At 39.8% G+C, this 17,656-nt stretch overlaps 1 protein-coding gene across 1 annotated transcript; it reads right to left on the bottom strand.

Annotated features, from left to right (window-relative positions):
- Window positions 1-280: 280 nt before the first annotated feature.
- Window positions 281-12,005, bottom strand: Mkks (MKKS centrosomal shuttling protein). Its single transcript, XM_041670493.1, has 4 exons — window positions 11,012-12,005; window positions 8,188-8,363; window positions 6,078-6,188; window positions 281-3,520 (listed from the first exon to the last, which is right to left on the bottom strand). Exons 1-4 carry the CDS (start codon window positions 11,991-11,993, stop codon window positions 3,083-3,085), a joined length of 1,707 nt encoding a protein of 568 aa, XP_041526427.1. The 5' UTR covers window positions 11,994-12,005; the 3' UTR covers window positions 281-3,082.
- Window positions 12,006-17,656: the final 5,651 nt, after the last annotated feature.

Here is a 17,656-nt window from a genome sequence, read left to right as displayed (position 1 = left end):
GATATACTGGACCAAAGAAAGACTGAAATCCAGCTGGGCAAACTCTAAACTCTGCGTCTCCATGTCTATTGTCAAAGTGCTCTTCAGATCTCCAACTCCTTTCAGCTTTGTTGGTGGCAACACACTTATTTCTCCTGAGCTGATTCCACTTACTGAGCGCAGCTTTCCTCAGCAGGTATTGTTAATCCCGCTGGTTGAGAATAAGACCATTACCACAATGTTTGAGCCAAATTTGAAGTACGCTTTAATTAAATACGGGCTAAGAGGATGTAATCTGGCTAGATCCATTCCTGGGTTCCCAGAAAATGACCCAAAGTCACATTTTGCAGGGGCTTAAAAAGGCAAAACCATAGGGCCACCATCTTCCCCATCAGGTCCAATCAGGGCAAGTATACATCCTGGTAACTTCCTGCCTGTGATCCTCCTACCTTCCTGTGATCAAGTACATTTGGTGTTGTTAAAAATGCTGCAAGATCCCCGGCGGCAGTAGGCAGCGGGCCCACAGAGCAGCTAGTCCCAGGCAGAGACGACTGCCGGTTCCGAGCAGTGGCTCGTCCCGGACAGTCCCAGCGGGGAGGGGGGGCGGGGGGGGGACATGTGGACAGACACATCATTGTACCGAATAGAATTGGATACTTAGAGGGGAGAGAGAGTGGGGGAAGAAGGAGAAGACAAAGGAGAGAGACAGAGAAGTGAGGGGCGGAGAAGTGGGAAGAGAGACAGGAGCGAAGCTGCCTCTCTGAAGCTCAGGCCGGAAGCTGAAGATCAGCCTGCCTCAGTGGATAAGGGAGGGAGTGGGTGTGGTTTAGTTGGGTCAAACAAATTTGCTCAGGGGAGTGAAACATGTGGCTTGTTATCGCCCATAAATAATTGTTTCCAGGATTTCAGAAAGTATATGTCCTTGGGCAGGAGGCTTACTGGTTAGAGGCATTTTTGTTTCATGGATCTCTTAGGCATAGTATTGAAAGATTAAAACATAACTTTCGTTCTCACAGTATTCCATGACTCTGGCATCTTCAGTGAAGTTGGTACCAGGGACTGAGGAATTGCCTCAGCAGGTATCCCACGACTCAGGTATCTCCAATACCTTAGGGTCTCCAAGGCAACCAGGGATTCAACTTCAGTTTCACAAAAAGGCCTCTCTAGGCCTCTACCCAGGGACAACCCTGACATATGACCAACCTCAGCGGGTTTCCTTCATCACGGAGGGAAATGCTATAGCCCCTTACCTCTCCAGAACCATGAGGTCAATGCTGCCAAGTTCTGTTGCTTACTGGGGCTGGAACACAGTCCCCTCATTCGGTTATATATTCACCACCTTTCTGTTTTTCGTGAGTTCCTTCACTGTTGCCTGCTTTGAGGACCCTTTCCTCCTTCTGGGTTGCCTTGTTTAGGTTTAATATGAGAGGAGGTGCCTAGTCTTAATGAAACTTGACATGCCATGGCTGCTTGACATACAAGGGAGGCCTCCTGTTTTCTGAAAAGAAAGAGGGAGTGCTTGGGGTCAGGTAGTGAATGTTGGGGGAAGGGACAGGAAGGAGAGGAGAGAGGGTAAACTGTAATCAGGCTGGAAAAAATATTAATAAAAAATACATTATACTTTTACCATGATAATGTCTATATACTTTATGCAAACTAGTGAGGTCAAAAACAAACTTCTATCAGAAGAAACAAAAAATGCATAGTTGAAGTACCTTGAATAAACTATTTCACTACAGTGCAGATTTCCTAACACGGTACCAGTGAGGTAGCCCTGAGACCAATCACTGAAAAGTCCTCTTAATATTAGCTTTAGCTCTTCCCTTTCTTCCTGCTCCAACTTTGATTTCTTTTGATTAGTAAGATGGTAATCCTGCTGGACCCTCTTGGTCCAATAATTTTACTACTCTGCGTCCTGTGCACCCTGAAAAAAGGACACTGTCACAGATTTATTTCTTACTACTTTCTTCTTCTTCTTCTTCTTCTTCTTCTTCTTCTTCTTCTTCTTCTTCTTTTTTGTAGCTATCAGTGGTTCCTCTCTGTGTGCTGATGTACCTCCTAAGGCAATACTCTGGTCTCAATCTTACTTTATAATTATTTTATTATATGTATGAGTTAAGTTTGATTGTATGGATCTCTGTACACCATGTGCCTGCCTGGTACCTGTGGAGGTCAGAAAAGAGGTCAGATCTCCTGGAATTGGAGTTACAGAAGGCTGTGATACCATGTGGGTGCTGGGAATTGAACCCAGGACCTCTGGAAGAGCATGCAGTGGTCTTAACTGCTGAGCCATCTCTCTTACTCCTCAATCTTACTTTTAATCACAATGTGCTTATGATGATTTTTTTTTGTCATTTGTTTCTGCCAGAATGAGCTTCTTTGAAATTATTTTCATCAAGAATTCTCATGCCATGTTTTACCATCTGGATTTGCATCATTTTCTTCAAGTATTAGTGAAGTGTTGTCTTCTACTTCGGAAAAGGGTCCTACTACTGCTTAGGCCTCAGGCATGGCAGTATCATTGCTTCTGTATTAACCTCCCAAGTAGTTGAGATTGCAAGAACATGTTACCTATGCTTAGCTATATTTTCAGTATTTTCTATTATAGGTTATATATAGTTTTAGGAAACACAAATGATTTTATTAAAACATCCTAACAAAATTTCACAATATTTAAAATAAGCCAACAATGTTACACCAAGGAAAGTATCAAGTTGTATAAAAAGCTAAATGCGTATAAACAATGGCTTCCATGAAAAGGGAAGACTCTACCTTGCTAGTGGGAAAGGTTCAAGGTCACCCTTTTTTGGAGCAACTCCCATATTTTAAGGTGACACACTATCTTTAGTATTTACAAACCTCCAAACATAAATGCATGGTACAAACACCAGATGTGGTACGATGGCGACAAAGCAAAGGCATCAAGAATTACTATCAGTCTTTACATTTCTATTTCACATTCTTGTCTTTCCTTAAGAAAGTAAGTCTACATTTTTATAAATCATCTCTCCACCTAGGCAGAGCAGGCCGTTGGGAGAGAACAACCATTTTTTCCTTAGACATCTGAACTAGTTTAATAACATAAATATACCATTCTCTTACGTTAGTTTTTATCTTCAATGACATAGGAAAGATCTAAAATCAAATTGGCAGTCTCCACAGCCACCTGCAGGCCACTAAGCTTGGCAGTGAAACAGTCCACAATCAGGTTGCTGGCTGAGTCCACAGGTGCCTGTGACAGGCAGGTTTGTGGTGCAAAAGGATGATAAGTGCTTCTTAAGGAAGACCAGCTGAGTCCTTCCTGGCTGTTGCACAAGCCACAGCCACATCGTGACAGCATATCTGGCCAGTTAACAGAAGCAGAAGCAGCTTGACCTGACCAAAAGTGTCCATACTTCATGTCAATGAGGATTTCACCGCCATCATGTTCCAAAGAGCCAGCAACGGCTTCTAGAGCACTGCAAAATGCTTCAGCAGCAATCCGGAGTTCCGCTCGAGAATAACCATCCTCTTTGACAATGTCGTCTGCCTTATTATGAAACTAAAGAGGAGTAAGACCAGTGAAAACAGACGGATCAACTCATATAAAAACGCTTAAGAAAAACATGATACTCTATCAAAACCTTGTTCAAAAGGTTATTCACCTTCATTTCCTTAGATCTCGCAACAATGCTGATTGGCCTGTGTGAGTCAACCTGGTTGGCCAGAGAACAATATATATTCCCAGTCACTAACCAGAATGAAGGAACAGACCTGTTTATCAGTTTATTCTAAATGGCTGACTGGTGGCACCTCCTTCAGTATATAAAGGACAATGCAGATTATAGGATTAACAAAACAAAACAAAACAAAACAAAAAAAAAACATGAGTATAGAGCAAAATTGCTAAAGACTAATGTCCCAAATAAAGTACTTATTATATCAGCTAAATGCTTGAGAGCTGCTTAAAATTATACTGCAAAATTACATTTAAGACATCATTTAGGGATATGTGTAATTTTCACTTCAATGTTTGAAAAATGAAGATTCTTCAATTTAATCAAAAGATATTTAGACTTTAAACCTCCTTTTAGTTCCAATATCCTAAATTATTCTGGGGGTAGGGAAAAGAAGGAGAAAGGGAGAGGGAGAAGAAAGAAGAGAGGGGGAGAGAAAACAATGTTCATGTGTGGAGGCCAAAGGTCAAGGTCAGATACCTCTGTCTCTTGTTCTCGACTTTGCAGTTTTGAGACAAGGTCTCTCATTGAATGGGGAGCTCCCTGAGTGGCTATGCTGGCTGGCTGGCCAAGGAGCATCAGGGATTCTCTTATCTCCTCCCAGAGCTAGGATTCTTACATGGCTGCAGGACTCAGGTCCTCCTGCTTACCTAGCAAAGGCTTTACCAAGAGCACCCTCCCCAGCTCCATGGAAACGTCTTAAAATAGAATTGGTAAATAAGCAAGCTACGAACTGAATTATGGTTAAAGAACCCATATCTTTGTGATGTGGGAGTGTCATATATCAATTTGTTGATTTCATTGGTTAAGTAATAAACAAACTGCTTGGGCTCATAGCTTAAAACATAGGTGGGTGGAGTAAACAGAACAGAATGCTGGGAGGAAGAGGAAGTGAAGTAAGACGCCTCAGACAGAGACGCCATGCTCCCGGCTCCTGGGAGGACGCGGGGATAGCTCTGCTCTCTGAGGCACATGCGATGAAGCTCCGACCCAGGATGGACGTAGGCTAGAATCTTCCCGGTAAGCGCACCTTGGGGTGCTACACACCTGATTGGAAATGGGCTAGTCCAGGTGCGAGAGTTAGCAGAGAAGAGGCTAGCTAGAAATGGGCCAAGCAGTGTTTAAAAGAATACAGTGTCCGTGTAATTATTTCGGGTAAAGCTAGTCTTGCGGGCAGCGGGGTGCTGGGGACGCAGCCCCGCCGCTCATATTACTACATCTTTGCTCTTTGTAAACAGTTCCTATCTTCTTCTGAAACCAGACTTAAAAGTCAGATGACATGGTTTATATTATACACCCCCCCACTGTTCGATACTGTCCTGTTTTTTCTAAACCCTACTTAAGATATCTCTTTTCTCCAAAACATTTTTCTACGCATTCAATCTTATTTGTAGATTACATTGTCACCCATTGATTATCATTAGATTGGCTAGAAATTGGTTTTTCATAAAGTATAGTTTGATAACTTCTCAGGAATTGGTTTTATCTTCAAATGCATGTGGAGTGATCTGGGAAAGGTGACAGGATTATGCCTGTAAAAATATTCACTGTCTCTCTAGGTCCAGTTACACCCTGGAAATTCTGTAGGGCCTCTCAGGAGCTGGTCAACCAGGAATATGTGGGGAACATGCTTATCTTTTTGTATCTACTTTCAAACAAAGTAGGCTAGGACTATGAAATAACTGATCAGACCTATAACACACTTATCTAACGACTTTCAGTAAATGGAGACTAACGAGAAATCTAGATAGTAGAGTTGGTAGGACCCAGGCAGATACCCATTTAAAAACTGTCATGACAGTCTGGAGAGCTGGATCAGTGGGTAAAACGGCTTGTCACTCAGCCTGACGACAACATGCATTACATGTTGTCCTCTGACTTCCACATGTAGGTGCCATGGCATGTATGAATCCATGTATGAATGCACACATGCATGCGTGCATGCACACACAAAGTAAACAGTAAATGTGAAATCTGATCCTTGGGAAATGTGTAATCCATGAAGTTGGCTCTTCTCTTGATGCTCCAGAAAGTATTATACATATTTTGAACCACAGTTTTTTTGTGTGTGTGTGAGCATTAGAACATTAGATGCTGTTAAATTTCAGAACTTCCAATAACAGAATGTCAGCTTCAACAGGCATTAAATATAGATAATGCTCAGAGAACATGGCCAGTTGCTAGGTTAGATTTATGATAACCAATACAATCAACTCAGCACCTTGTATTTATAAGTATTACTTTCCTAAAATATTTTCCACTACATCATCTAAGTTTTGAGAAGCTAAGTATCAAACCTTGTTGGTATCATAATTTGGCCATTGTCTCATAAAACAAAAACTGCTGAAAACTTAAGTAATGCAAGGAGAATGTCTAACTTACCTTGTGTCTGATATGAGCAGCCAAGTGTGTTTCCGTACAGCCACCTCCCAATAATACCCATGGTTCCTTGATTGTTAGCTGTAAGACATGCAGTGCTGTCTGACATGCGAGCTAAGGAAGAAACACATCAGAATCAGGATCTCACCCTGGTATGTGAACTCTACACACTCTCATAGTAACTTATAGAGACATGTAGTAATATTGGCGGCGGGGCTGTGTCCCCAGCACCCCGGCTGCCTGGCTAGCTTATGCCCGAAATAACAACACACAAACTGTATTCATTTAATCACTGCTTGGCCCATTTCTATCTAGCCTCTTCTAGGCTAATTCTCACATATTAATTTAGCCCATTTCTAATCATCTGTGTAGCGCCCCTAGGTGCGCTTACCGGGAAGATTCTAGCCTATGTCCATCCTGGGTCGGAGCTTCATCGGGTGCGTCTGCCTGGGAGCTGGGAGCATGGCATCTCTCTGAGGCGTCTGCTCCCGAGAGGAGAGCTGTGGAGTCTGAGCTCACTTCCTCTTCCTCCCAGCGTTCTGTTTACTCTTCCCACCTATCTTCTAACCAATGAGGGCCAAGCAGTTTCTTTTTATTTAACCAATGACCTTCCTCCATCAGAGACATAGTTTCAATTTTTAATTCTCTGTGTGTCAGGGAAAGGTGCATGCCAGAACACATGAGTAGAGGTCAGAGGGCAACTTGTGGGAGTCTGATATTTCTTTCCACTGTTTGGGTTCTAGAAATTGAACCCAAGTCATCCAACTTGGATTTTTTTTAAATATGAAAAGGCTCTGTTTATTGATTTTGTGCGTGTATAAGGGGTCAGTTTGCAAATGAGTTATGACAGGTGTAGAGCTTAGAGGACAACTTGTGGGAGTCAGTTCTCTTCTTCCATCATGTGACCCCTGGGAACTGCACTCGCGACATTAGGCCTGGTATTGAGTGCTTCTACCTGTTCAGGTATCTCAGTAGTGCAAAAGGTCCAGATTTCAATTCATAACGAACAAAATCGATTTTCCCAAAATAGTAAGGTGACCAATAAACATTTCCGATAAAGATTAGAGAATGAAGAGAGACTTTTTTTTTTTTTTTAATTTTTTGAGACAGGGTTTCTCCTTAGCTTTTGGTTCCTGTCCTGGAACTAGCTCTTGTAGACCAGGCTGGCCTTGAACTCACAGAGATCCGCCTGCCTCTGCCTCCCAAGTGCTGGGATTAAAGGCATGTGCCACCACCGCCTGGCCTGAAGAGAGACTTTTAAGCCATACATCTGTTTTCACGGAATTAGATTAATATTTCTTTCACATCTACTTTGCTCACAATTGCACAGCCTAAAAACATCAGTGACAATGAGGTTTGCTGGTCCTTCCATTAAAATCCAAATCTAAACAAGGAAGTTGAACAAATGTTATAAAGCCTGTTTATAGCACCAAGCAATAGTAAGTAAAAAAGGATGCAAATCTCTGACTTACTAAGGATGAATTTTTAAGCATATATGAATCTTTAAACTAACAAACAGTCCTGTATATTGTCAGTTCCCTTATATAAAACTTGTAGAAAACAATAAACTCTACTAGAAAGTAGGTGACTGGGAAATTCACTTTCTGAGTCTATTATTCATACACATTAACAGCAGTACACACAGTCCAGGCATGATCAGCCTGTGGTGTATGGGTTACATGCTTCCCTCAAGAGCTAGGAATGCAGCAACACATTTGTAGATGGCAATGTGGCATCAAGTCAAAAGGTTGGATGACGTAGGCAACTCATCCTATTCTTAGGGAAACTTCACATCAAGAACCTTTAGGTTTCTTATAAAAAGCAGAAATGATAATGTACAATATATTCCATGTTTACTATAGCACCCAACTAAATTAGCTTCTTTGAGCCATTGCCTTTTCTCTTCCCTCATCTGGTGCTCAGATTGGATCTTGTCTGTACCAAGCTCCACTCTTGAGCTATACCTCCAGTCCCTACTTCTGTCCCTTTGTGACTTATGATATCACAATGTAAACTATGAAAAATTGTGAAAAACAAAATCAACACAGCCCTTAACCTGCAGTACCTGCTATGACTCCTTCATCCATGCTGTAGGCCCTGGAAATCCACCTACCTTCAGCTCCTCCCAGGCGGTGTCGTTTCTACTGCAGAGAAGCAAGCTGCAAACAGTTGTCTCATGAGGAATAAGATGGAAAAAGTGTTTGGAGCCAAATCTTGCAGGGTGCAAATCTTTCACACTTCCATAAGTAGTAGAAGCTATTGTGTTTAGGGAACCAATAGGCGTTGCTCCTATTTTTATAAAGTATAGAAAATATAAACTGCATAAGCAAAGATGGAACTCTTAAAATGAATAAATATCAAAATTCCTAGCTAGTATAAAACCCCTCACCAAAGCTTATCATTTAAAATATGAAATACAGGGTAAAGAAATAAAACACATTTTAGATATCTGAAGTTCATATTCTGCTATTAAGTGATGCTCTTTGCTTGTGTAGGCTCTTTTGGTTTATGAACTTTGTCATAGCTGCCTATCTGTTGCTGTGATAAACACTCCATTAAGGGGCTGGAGAGATGGCTCAGAGGTTAAGAGAACTGACTGCTGTTCCGGAGGTCCTGAGTTCAATTCCCAGCAACCACATGATGGCTCACACCCATCTATAATGAGATCTGGTGCCCAGAACACTATATACATAATCAATAAAATTAAAAAAAAACAAAAAAACACTCCATCAACAGGGGTAAGGGCTATTCTGGACCACAGTTCCAGGTTAAAGTTCACTACAGTAGAGAAGTCACAGCAGCAGTAGTTCAAAGCGGCCATTCTTACCATAATCAGGCAGCAGAGGGATGCGTGCATGCATACTAACTAGGGCTTCGTTTGCCTTTTCAACTTTATATCATCTAGGAATTCCTGCCCAGGAAATAATGCCACGCACAGTGGTCAGGCCTTTCTGGTAGGCAGACTGATAGTATTTATTCACTTGTGCATGCGCGCACGCGCGCGTGTGGGTGTGCGTGTGTGTGTGTGTGTGTATCATTAGGCATTATACCCAGAGTCATGCTCATGTTAGGCAGATGCTCTACCACTGAGCCACACTCCCAATCTTACAGACCTATCTGAACATCTGTTCAAAGCTATTTTGTACTCTCTGGAAAAGGCACACAACAAAATTACCAATATTTTAAGGAAGTTCAGGATCCCTGAAAGCCTAGAGATCAAAAACCACACGTCAAGGAGAACCTCATTAATTTGAAAAGAGTGGAAAAGTCCTTTTTTAAAAAATTCATTTATTTCTTTGGGAACTCTAGGGCGCACGCGCATGCACACACACACACACACACACACACACACACACACTCTTTGCCTAAGAGCTTTTACAAAAATGCAAATAGATATGCAAGTGCCAAAATAAAAATATGACATACTCATTTTACTTTTGTCTTCTTATTCCTATTTCTTTATCCTTTCACTATCATGGGGGAAATTACATAAACCACAAGTTAAAATACAAATAGAGTTGATTTGGGTATTAGCAAAATCTCTTAATGTAGTTAAGTTATATAGGAATCTACACCAATTTCAAAGTAAATGTAAGAAGTAACATTTAACACTTGCATATCAAAATTGTAACTTGCAGCGACTCACTTTTTTGGAGGCCAGTTTTTTTTTTTTTTTTTAAATATACTTTCGTGTAGTCCAGGCTGTCCTTAAACTTGCTATGCAGGGGAGGAGTGAGGATCTTGATCCTCCTGCCTCTTCCAAGTGCTGGTATTACGTATGTGCCACCTTGTCCACAGACTAGAAAACTCTAGAGTCATAATTTTCATGGTGTGTTCTAGGTATCTGAGCTAAGTCACAGAACTGGACTAGCACAGAAAACCAGTGCCATTTACAACACTGGTGCTATGGGAAAATGTTTCAAACTTTAACTTATCAAATCCAGAATACCTAGTATGTTAGGCTGGAAACAGCCAGCCCAATGCAAATTAGTACACAATTTAGGTCTGTCCTACGATACGAAGAATGAATTCCAAATAATTATTCAAATGTTCCTAGTAACTTTCATCTTGAAAATCGTTTGGCTGACAGTATCCAACGTTTGCCATACTAGTGAACTTTAATAGTTCATTAAGTTGAGAATCACAAGGCAGGTACCATATAGTTGTAGCTATTTGGGAGACTCAAGTGGCTCCCTTAGGGTCAGCACTTGGAGACTAGTCCCAACAACATAGCTGGACCTTGTTAAACAAAAAGCAACCATCACAGTCAATATGGATGTAACTGACAATTCCTGATTTTGTCACTGCAGTTACAGGACACTTGAGAAGTGGCTCTCATAAGGGACTCTTCAACCTTTCTCCTGACCACATATGTGTGTTTAGTCTGTTAAGTTTGTGATTGTTATTCTAGATATCAGTCTATCACATGATTTTTCGTGTCTGAGGACCAGACATGTTAGAAACACAGACTGTAAAAGAACCTAGCTACATGTAGTTTTGGTAAACATCAAACAGGTATAACATATACCTGCCTCCCAAATTAAGAACAACTATTTGGGCAGAAGTATGGAAATCTCTTGGAGTTAGGATAAAAATGAAGGTGAATATAACAGGATTTAAAAGCTCTGTCAATTTTAAAAATTGTGTGTACAGTATTAAAGACATTATTATGTTAGACTTCTCGACTGCCTATAAAACACTAAGGGTTAGATCATAACAGACTACACTTGGGTTGAAAAAGCCAGCACCACTGTTTCTAATAACTGGGAAGAGATCTTTGAAACTACTTTTGCTGCCAGAGACGAGTCAAATGCTATAAGGTTTGTGGCTTCTAAATATGTTCAAGGTATTAACAGTGACACAAACCAAAGTTCTCTGCTCAGAAAGGGAGGATGATATATTAGCTTTAATATACAAAAGCCAAGAGAAGTTTTTACCTGTGACTTTGCTCAGGGGTTCCATCAGAGTCACTCCAACTCTGTCAATGGCAATAATGTGATGCTCACTGAAGAACTGTTTCAAGGATGGGTGTATAACTTTTTGGCACAGGACAAGACCTACATGGTCACTGACTAGCTGCCTTCCCAGATTAAGCAACTGCTCTAAAACTGCATTCTCGAGGGACACTTGGTAAGGGACCACCACAGTTCCTTCTCCGGCATTAGAAAAATCTCCCGATAAAGATACACAGAAGAGCGCCACCTTGAGGGCACTTGACTTCCGGGTGGGTAATCTCCTTAATTGAACTTCCGACATTTCAATGAGCAGTCCAGGTAATACAGTGGAATCTGTAACTCCTTGGCCCTTTAAGGGAACAATTATACTCTTCCCTAAAATGATTCGGTCTTCTGTACTTCCTGGAATTGTAAGCAAAAAAGCTTTCAAAAGCAAAGCACTGATGTGATCTGTTTCCTTTCTGGTGAGCATACAGGCAGATTTGCTGGTTAAGATACTGTGGACCAAGCCAAGGAGGATATGTGTACTACTGAAATCAACCGGGATTCGACAACTACAGGCTTCAGATTTGAGATAAGTGGTGCAGAAACTCAGGAGGTCTTTATTTAACTTAATAACCTTCGTGGGTGTTAAGCCTATCCTCTGAGTATTTTCAATCAGGTTACAGCAGAGAATGGCTGTAAATAGGCCACAGTCACTGAAGCAGGACACATGATTCTGCACAGACGCTGTTAGGACCTTCAGTACGGGATGGGTGACTGAAAGGTTGCGAAGCAGAGCTGAGGACTGTGAGGTTGTACACACACTACCTCCCAAGCCATTGTGCAGCTGCTTCAGCCTCCCTGAAGGGCCATAGCATGACACTAGGATTCCTTTCAAGACAGAAAGTGTGGACCTGACTCTCTCACTTGTCAATGGTTCAGCTTTACACAGCGATGGCTTCTTAGCTTCAAAACGAGACATCCTGCTTCAGATGGAACCTGTACAGGTAGCTTTATTTTGTTCACATGTTTTTCATTTATTGCACTGCCATGTGTTTTAACATTAGAAACATTTTTTCATGAACAAGAGTCTGCATTCAGCATTGCCAGCTACAAAAATCAAGTGGTTTACAGACAATAACCAGTAGACATTAATTTAATGACATTAATAATTCCAAGTATTTATTTTGCTTCATTCTTCAATATTCTTTTGTTTGTCTCTGGACTGAGACCTCACAGACTCTTTTGCAGCTCTCTGCATAAAGTATGTTCCAAGATGGACACCTACAAAAGTCACCCCGGCCACAAGAAGCCAGTTCTTTCTAATCCAACTGGGGTTTTTCATTTCTTCTTTTATTAGCAAGTTCAGATTCAAAGTTGCTTCTTTCTATAAGAAATTAAAAAAATTTAGAAGAATAATTCCAAAGTATTTCATAGGCAGCAAATTTAATCATTCTAATACTCTGCTCCATTTTTAGAAAAGAATCTTAACTATCACAAGCATACTGGAAGTGAGAAAGGGAAACCAATGGGCTTCATACTTTTGCTTCTAGAAAATAAACAACACATTATAAATCTAAGTTTATTTTTCACCCTTACTGACTAATAGTCATGGTACTAGGTACTCTATAACTCCAGAAGAGAAAAGTAAACACCATCCCAGCTACCTACAATAGTGACCTTCCTGCAGGATATGCTGGCGCAACAGTGGCACAATGCTGGAGTAACCAACCACTATAAAATTGGATTTGAGGCCCATTTCATGAGATGGAACTTCTGTCTGACATTGCCAAAGTGGCCAATAACCTGAGACCAGATAGATACTGGACCTAGAGAAAAACCTAATTATTCTGCTAAAAGATCATGGCAATAAAATGACATTCTGCTATACTCGTATTAGTGCAGTGCTCAGCCACCATCAGAGAAGCTTCCTCCTGCAGGAGACAGGAACTAGTAGAAACCAGAGAATGAGAGACCTCAGAACACTTGGTCCTAAATGGGAAATCATCAAACCCTTCCACCTCAGCATTGAGGAAGAGGAGTAAGAGCCAGGGTGATGGATGATTCCAAGGAAGCAGTGTCTTACATAGCAGGTCTGGAACATAAACTCACATCAACTGTGGCACCATGTACAGGTCCAAAACAAATGGAGTCCCAGTGCTAAGATGGGGAAGTAGACATAAGCTTCCATTCCTAACCCAGAAGTTATTTCCACTTGACAACTGCTTTCAAAGGAAAATTAGTTTTTCCTTGTTTCATTGAGTATACAAACAATACATAAAGGCAGGCTCCATGATCAGCAGTTGGACAACATAAAAAAAACTCATAGGTGTTACTGGAGGGTTTTTTTTTTTTGTCTCATATTGCATTTCTTAACCTTATAGGTCTTTTGTGTACATATTATGGTTTTTGATTTTGTGTTTTTATGGTTTTGTTTGTGTATGTCTCTTCATGTGTTTCTTGTACATTGCTTGCTTGTTTTCTTCTTTCTCTTTCTTTTCCTTTATTTTTCCTTGTTTGTTTTGAGAGAGAAAGCCTTGATTTGAAAAGATGGGGAAGTAAGGAGGATCTGGAAGAAGATGAAGGAGGGGAAACTGTGATCATAATATATGAAAAAAAAATATTTTCCATTAGGAAAAACAAAAAAAAAGGCTTTGTTCTCTTGGGAACTGAAAAACAAGTTTTTATTTATTTGGTGTAATTTTTATTTTTTAATTGTTTTATTCTGCTTTGAAACTATGCTTAGACAGGACTGCATTTAAATCAAATCCTGTTTTTAAATACATGACAATAAGATAGCTGTGATGGTTAGTTTAACTGCTAACCTGACACATTCTAGAATCACTGTGATAGAAGCTCAGTAAGGGCAATTACTCAATTAGTAGAAGACTTGTACACTGTGGGTGCACAACTCCCTAAGGAGAGGATTCTAGACGATGTATAGAGAGTGAGCGAGAACTGGCACCAATTCCATTCAGTGACTGTGAAGATGAGCCCAGCCACTTTGAGGTCCTGCCACCTTGACTTCCCCCACAATTCCACAACTTGGAATTGTGAGTCAAAGCAAAACAAAACAAAATCTAAAAAAAGTTCCCTTCTTAAGTGTGTCAGGATATGTGTTAAAGCAACAGGAAAAGAAAGGAAGTCAGCAGTTGTGAGCATTCCTACTGTAGAACTCATTATTACAGTCTAGATTTAGTTGAATCAATCAGTGAAACAACTGTATTAGTATACAAACTATGCTTTAAAAACTTCGTTAAAGTCAGAGTTAATTTTATAGTTTCATCTACTAGTCAATCTTTTTCAAATCCCTAGTCAACTAATGCTCTCTAAACTGTTAGTCAATGCCAATTTAAAAGCAAACAAACAAACTAAGAATGTGCTCAATGACAAAGACAAAAGGAGCTCAAGCTTTGCAATTCAATTTCAGATTCTAAGCACCACAAAATGTTACCACATACCAACAGAGAAGCAGAAGTGCATTAGTAGTCTATGTAAGGCACTAAAGTGCAAGCCTTAAGGCATGATATTCTGATGTCTTAAGAATGATGTATAAGAAATTCAGTTTATGGATTTTATCTGTTGAGACCTGGTGTCATAAAAACAAAGTTTACCTAATTATTAAATAATGATTTTCAGAAATGTACTAACCACGTTTGCCACTTGAACTGAATTTTGTATTAGTAAACTAATCTTGGGTCAGCAAGATTAGTTTGGATAAGTGGATAAAGGACCTCTCACCAAGCCAAACTGATCTAAGCGATGGAACTGTCTAAGACATGTACCAAGCCTATCTACAAGTACTGTTCAAAACAAAGCAACAACAAAAACTGAAAGTGGGTTTTTGTTCTAACTCCTAGTTTACAGAAACAGATGCAATCCACCAAATTCACAATGTGGGAGATGTCCAACAAAGTAGATGAGGGGTGATATACTCCACTCCTGCAGAAACAGATAATCATTCACCAAATGTGTGCTTGTCTGGATCTAGATGCTAAAAAACTCAGTTTGTTATTCCGTTGTTGACTTTAAAGATAAACTGAAAAATATGATCAGGAACTGGTCATGAAGTCATAGTAAAGAGTTCCTCTTAGTTTTCTCAGTGTGGTCAGCAAATGTTGGTCCCACTGTAGTAGTTTGGATGTTTACTATTACCATTAAAAATACAGAAAGGGTTTACTTTAAATTCTTCTATCAGTTAAAAGAAAAGGATGAGGAAAAAAGGTGCCTAGCTCACTGGTAAATCACTTCTAATATGTGTAAGGCTCTGGATTCAACCCTTAGCACTGCTCCCAAACCAAGACAGAATCACAATACTGCTAATTGTTGATGTGTACTTGGAGGGTCTAGTTTCTACCCTTTCTTTTCTCATAATGTTTGAAACTTTCTACAAAATAAAAACTATCAATGGACAGACACAGCACTTGTTTTCATGAGCTTTGCTTATTTGGAATGTTATTTGGAATGTTTAACGTACTGTGAACTCGGCTTTAACTTCCACCTATCCCAAACCAATTTAAAAACTTAGTTCTCTTTGCCTATCTAGAAGTGTTGGATTTAATTTTGTTTGGTTTCTTGTATTTCTTTGGAGACAAGGTTTTATTACTATGCAGTACAAAGTGCTTTTGAACTTGCAATCCTTCTGCTTTAGTCTCCTGAATCCTGGGATTACAGGTGTGGGACACCACACCTTGCCCTCTCAAATCACTTACTGCTCATTGGTTATCTAAGGTTTCTTACTATGTTCACCTAACATTTTAGGAAATATTTTCTTTTCTTCGCTTTAATACTTCATTTTTGAGCAAGGAAATTTTTTTTTCTCTTGAAGTCTGACTATAGATCGCCTCTATAAACTTTAAAATTCCACACATATACCCTAAATGGTCTTACAGCAATCTGAAAGAACTTAGCTATAAATATCAAGCATCTAATAAATCTAACTCCCTTTTCCTATCCATGAAAAGTCTTTCTGCATAGGAGCTGGGTATGTAGACAGAACTTTCTGACCTGCCTGGTCCCTCAGCCATTTAGTCCCAAAGAAACACATAGAGGCTTACATTATAAACTGTTTGGCCTATTAGCTGAGACTAATTATTTACTAGCTCTTACAATTTAAATTAAACCATAATCCTTGCATGTTTAGCTACGTGGCTTGGTACCTTTTCAGAGAGTCACTTTCATCTTACTTTCTCTGCTTCTGGCTGGTGATTGTGCCTCTGTCTTTCCTTTTCCCATAATTCTTAGTCTGGTTCCTCCCATCCCCCATACTTCCCACCTGGCTACTGGCCAATCATTTTATTAAACCAATATGAGTGAGAAGTCTTTATAGTGTACACTATCCCACAGCAAGGGTACGTGTTGCTCTTTTCAAAGGACCTAAAGTGACTCCAAGTCTGGGATTCTGTCACCTTCTGGCCTTTGCATGCACTCACATACAAGTGGCGTGCGCACACACAGCCCCACCCCCCAACAAATCCTTTTAAATACATATAAATTTTATAATACAAAGATTATCCCTAAGTCTATATTTTAAATTGCCAAGTTCCTAGTATTTGTTTTGCTACTCAACTTTTCATACCAAAAAAAATTATCTAGTATTTTAAATCATGCTTTTTATTTTTGTCCTTATGAACATTTAAAAATAAAATCTTGATATATAATAAATTTTTGTTGCTATTGTTGAGGTAGGGTCACTACACAGCTAGGCTGCTCTCAACTTGTAATCCCCTTGCCTCAGAATCCAGAGTGCTGAGATTATAGGCACTGGCACCAATGATCAATGGTTTTTTTTGTTTTTTTTTTTTGAGCCAGATTTCTCTGTGTAATAGTACTGGCTCCTTGACCAGCAGGCCTTGAACTCATGGAGATCTGCCTACCTCTGCCTCACCAATGCTGGGATTAAAGGCGTGTATGTGCCACCACACATGGTGCTATGATCAGTTTTATAGCAAGCTAGGATATCAATCCTCTTTAAATGAGTAAAACTGCACTGAGGTTCTCCTAAAGCTACGGCCTTATGCCAGAATTTACAGCATATTTCTTAACTCAAGGTAAGAAAAGACATACTAGAAAAAAATGGTAGCTCACACCTATAATTGCAGTTGGGAGGCTGAGACGGGAGGACTGCTCTCAGTTTCAGGCCCAATTGGAACTTGAGTGACACAATTACAGAGTTGTAATTTTTTATATGGACCCTTGGGGCCAGTGAGTTTCATCCTTCAGAATTTCTTGGACAGTATAAATAAGTAATGAAAAAGTTAGTGCATACCACAATCAACATAGCACTCATCATGAAAGGCACTTCTGCAGAGAACCTAAAGTTATGAATTAAGTGGAAGAAATACTTCCCATTGCTTCATGTCAGTTAAAATCTTGTTTTGCTGTTAAAGGACTTCCACAAATGTTTTGCTTTTTAAAACTTTTCAGATTTTGGAATTATGGATGGCGGATCATAGACCTGAACTATATATAATCACACCCTCTTGAACTCAGCGATTTCTACACACAGAAAATTATTTTGAAACTATATCTATTTTTATCTTAAAAAATGAGTTTTTGAGTATATCTTAACAAAAACATGACTTTTCAATATATATATATATATATATATATTTTTTTTTTTTCCAGAGTGCTATAAAATTAAGT

The sequence above is a fragment of the Microtus oregoni genome, unplaced genomic scaffold (assembly GCF_018167655.1).
Source record: "Microtus oregoni isolate MIOR12 unplaced genomic scaffold, Mior012 000020F_ref0000438, whole genome shotgun sequence".
NCBI classification, from domain to species: domain Eukaryota; kingdom Metazoa; phylum Chordata; class Mammalia; order Rodentia; family Cricetidae; genus Microtus; species Microtus oregoni.
This window is presented reverse-complemented; position numbering and strand designations above follow the sequence as displayed.

Excerpts from the sequence above, each read along its gene's own strand:
- Mkks (XM_041670493.1), bottom strand. The coding sequence starts at position 11,993 with ATGTCTCGTTTTGAAGCTAAGAAGCCATCGCTGTGTAAAGCTGAACCA. Across the intron at positions 8,364-11,011 it reads ACCCCTGAGCAAAGTCACAG|GAGCAACGCCTATTGGTTCC; the intron begins GTAAAAACTTCT and ends TTATAAAAATAG. Across the intron at positions 6,189-8,187 it reads CCGCCTGGGAGGAGCTGAAG|CTCGCATGTCAGACAGCACT; the intron begins GTAGGTGGATTT and ends TTTCTTCCTTAG.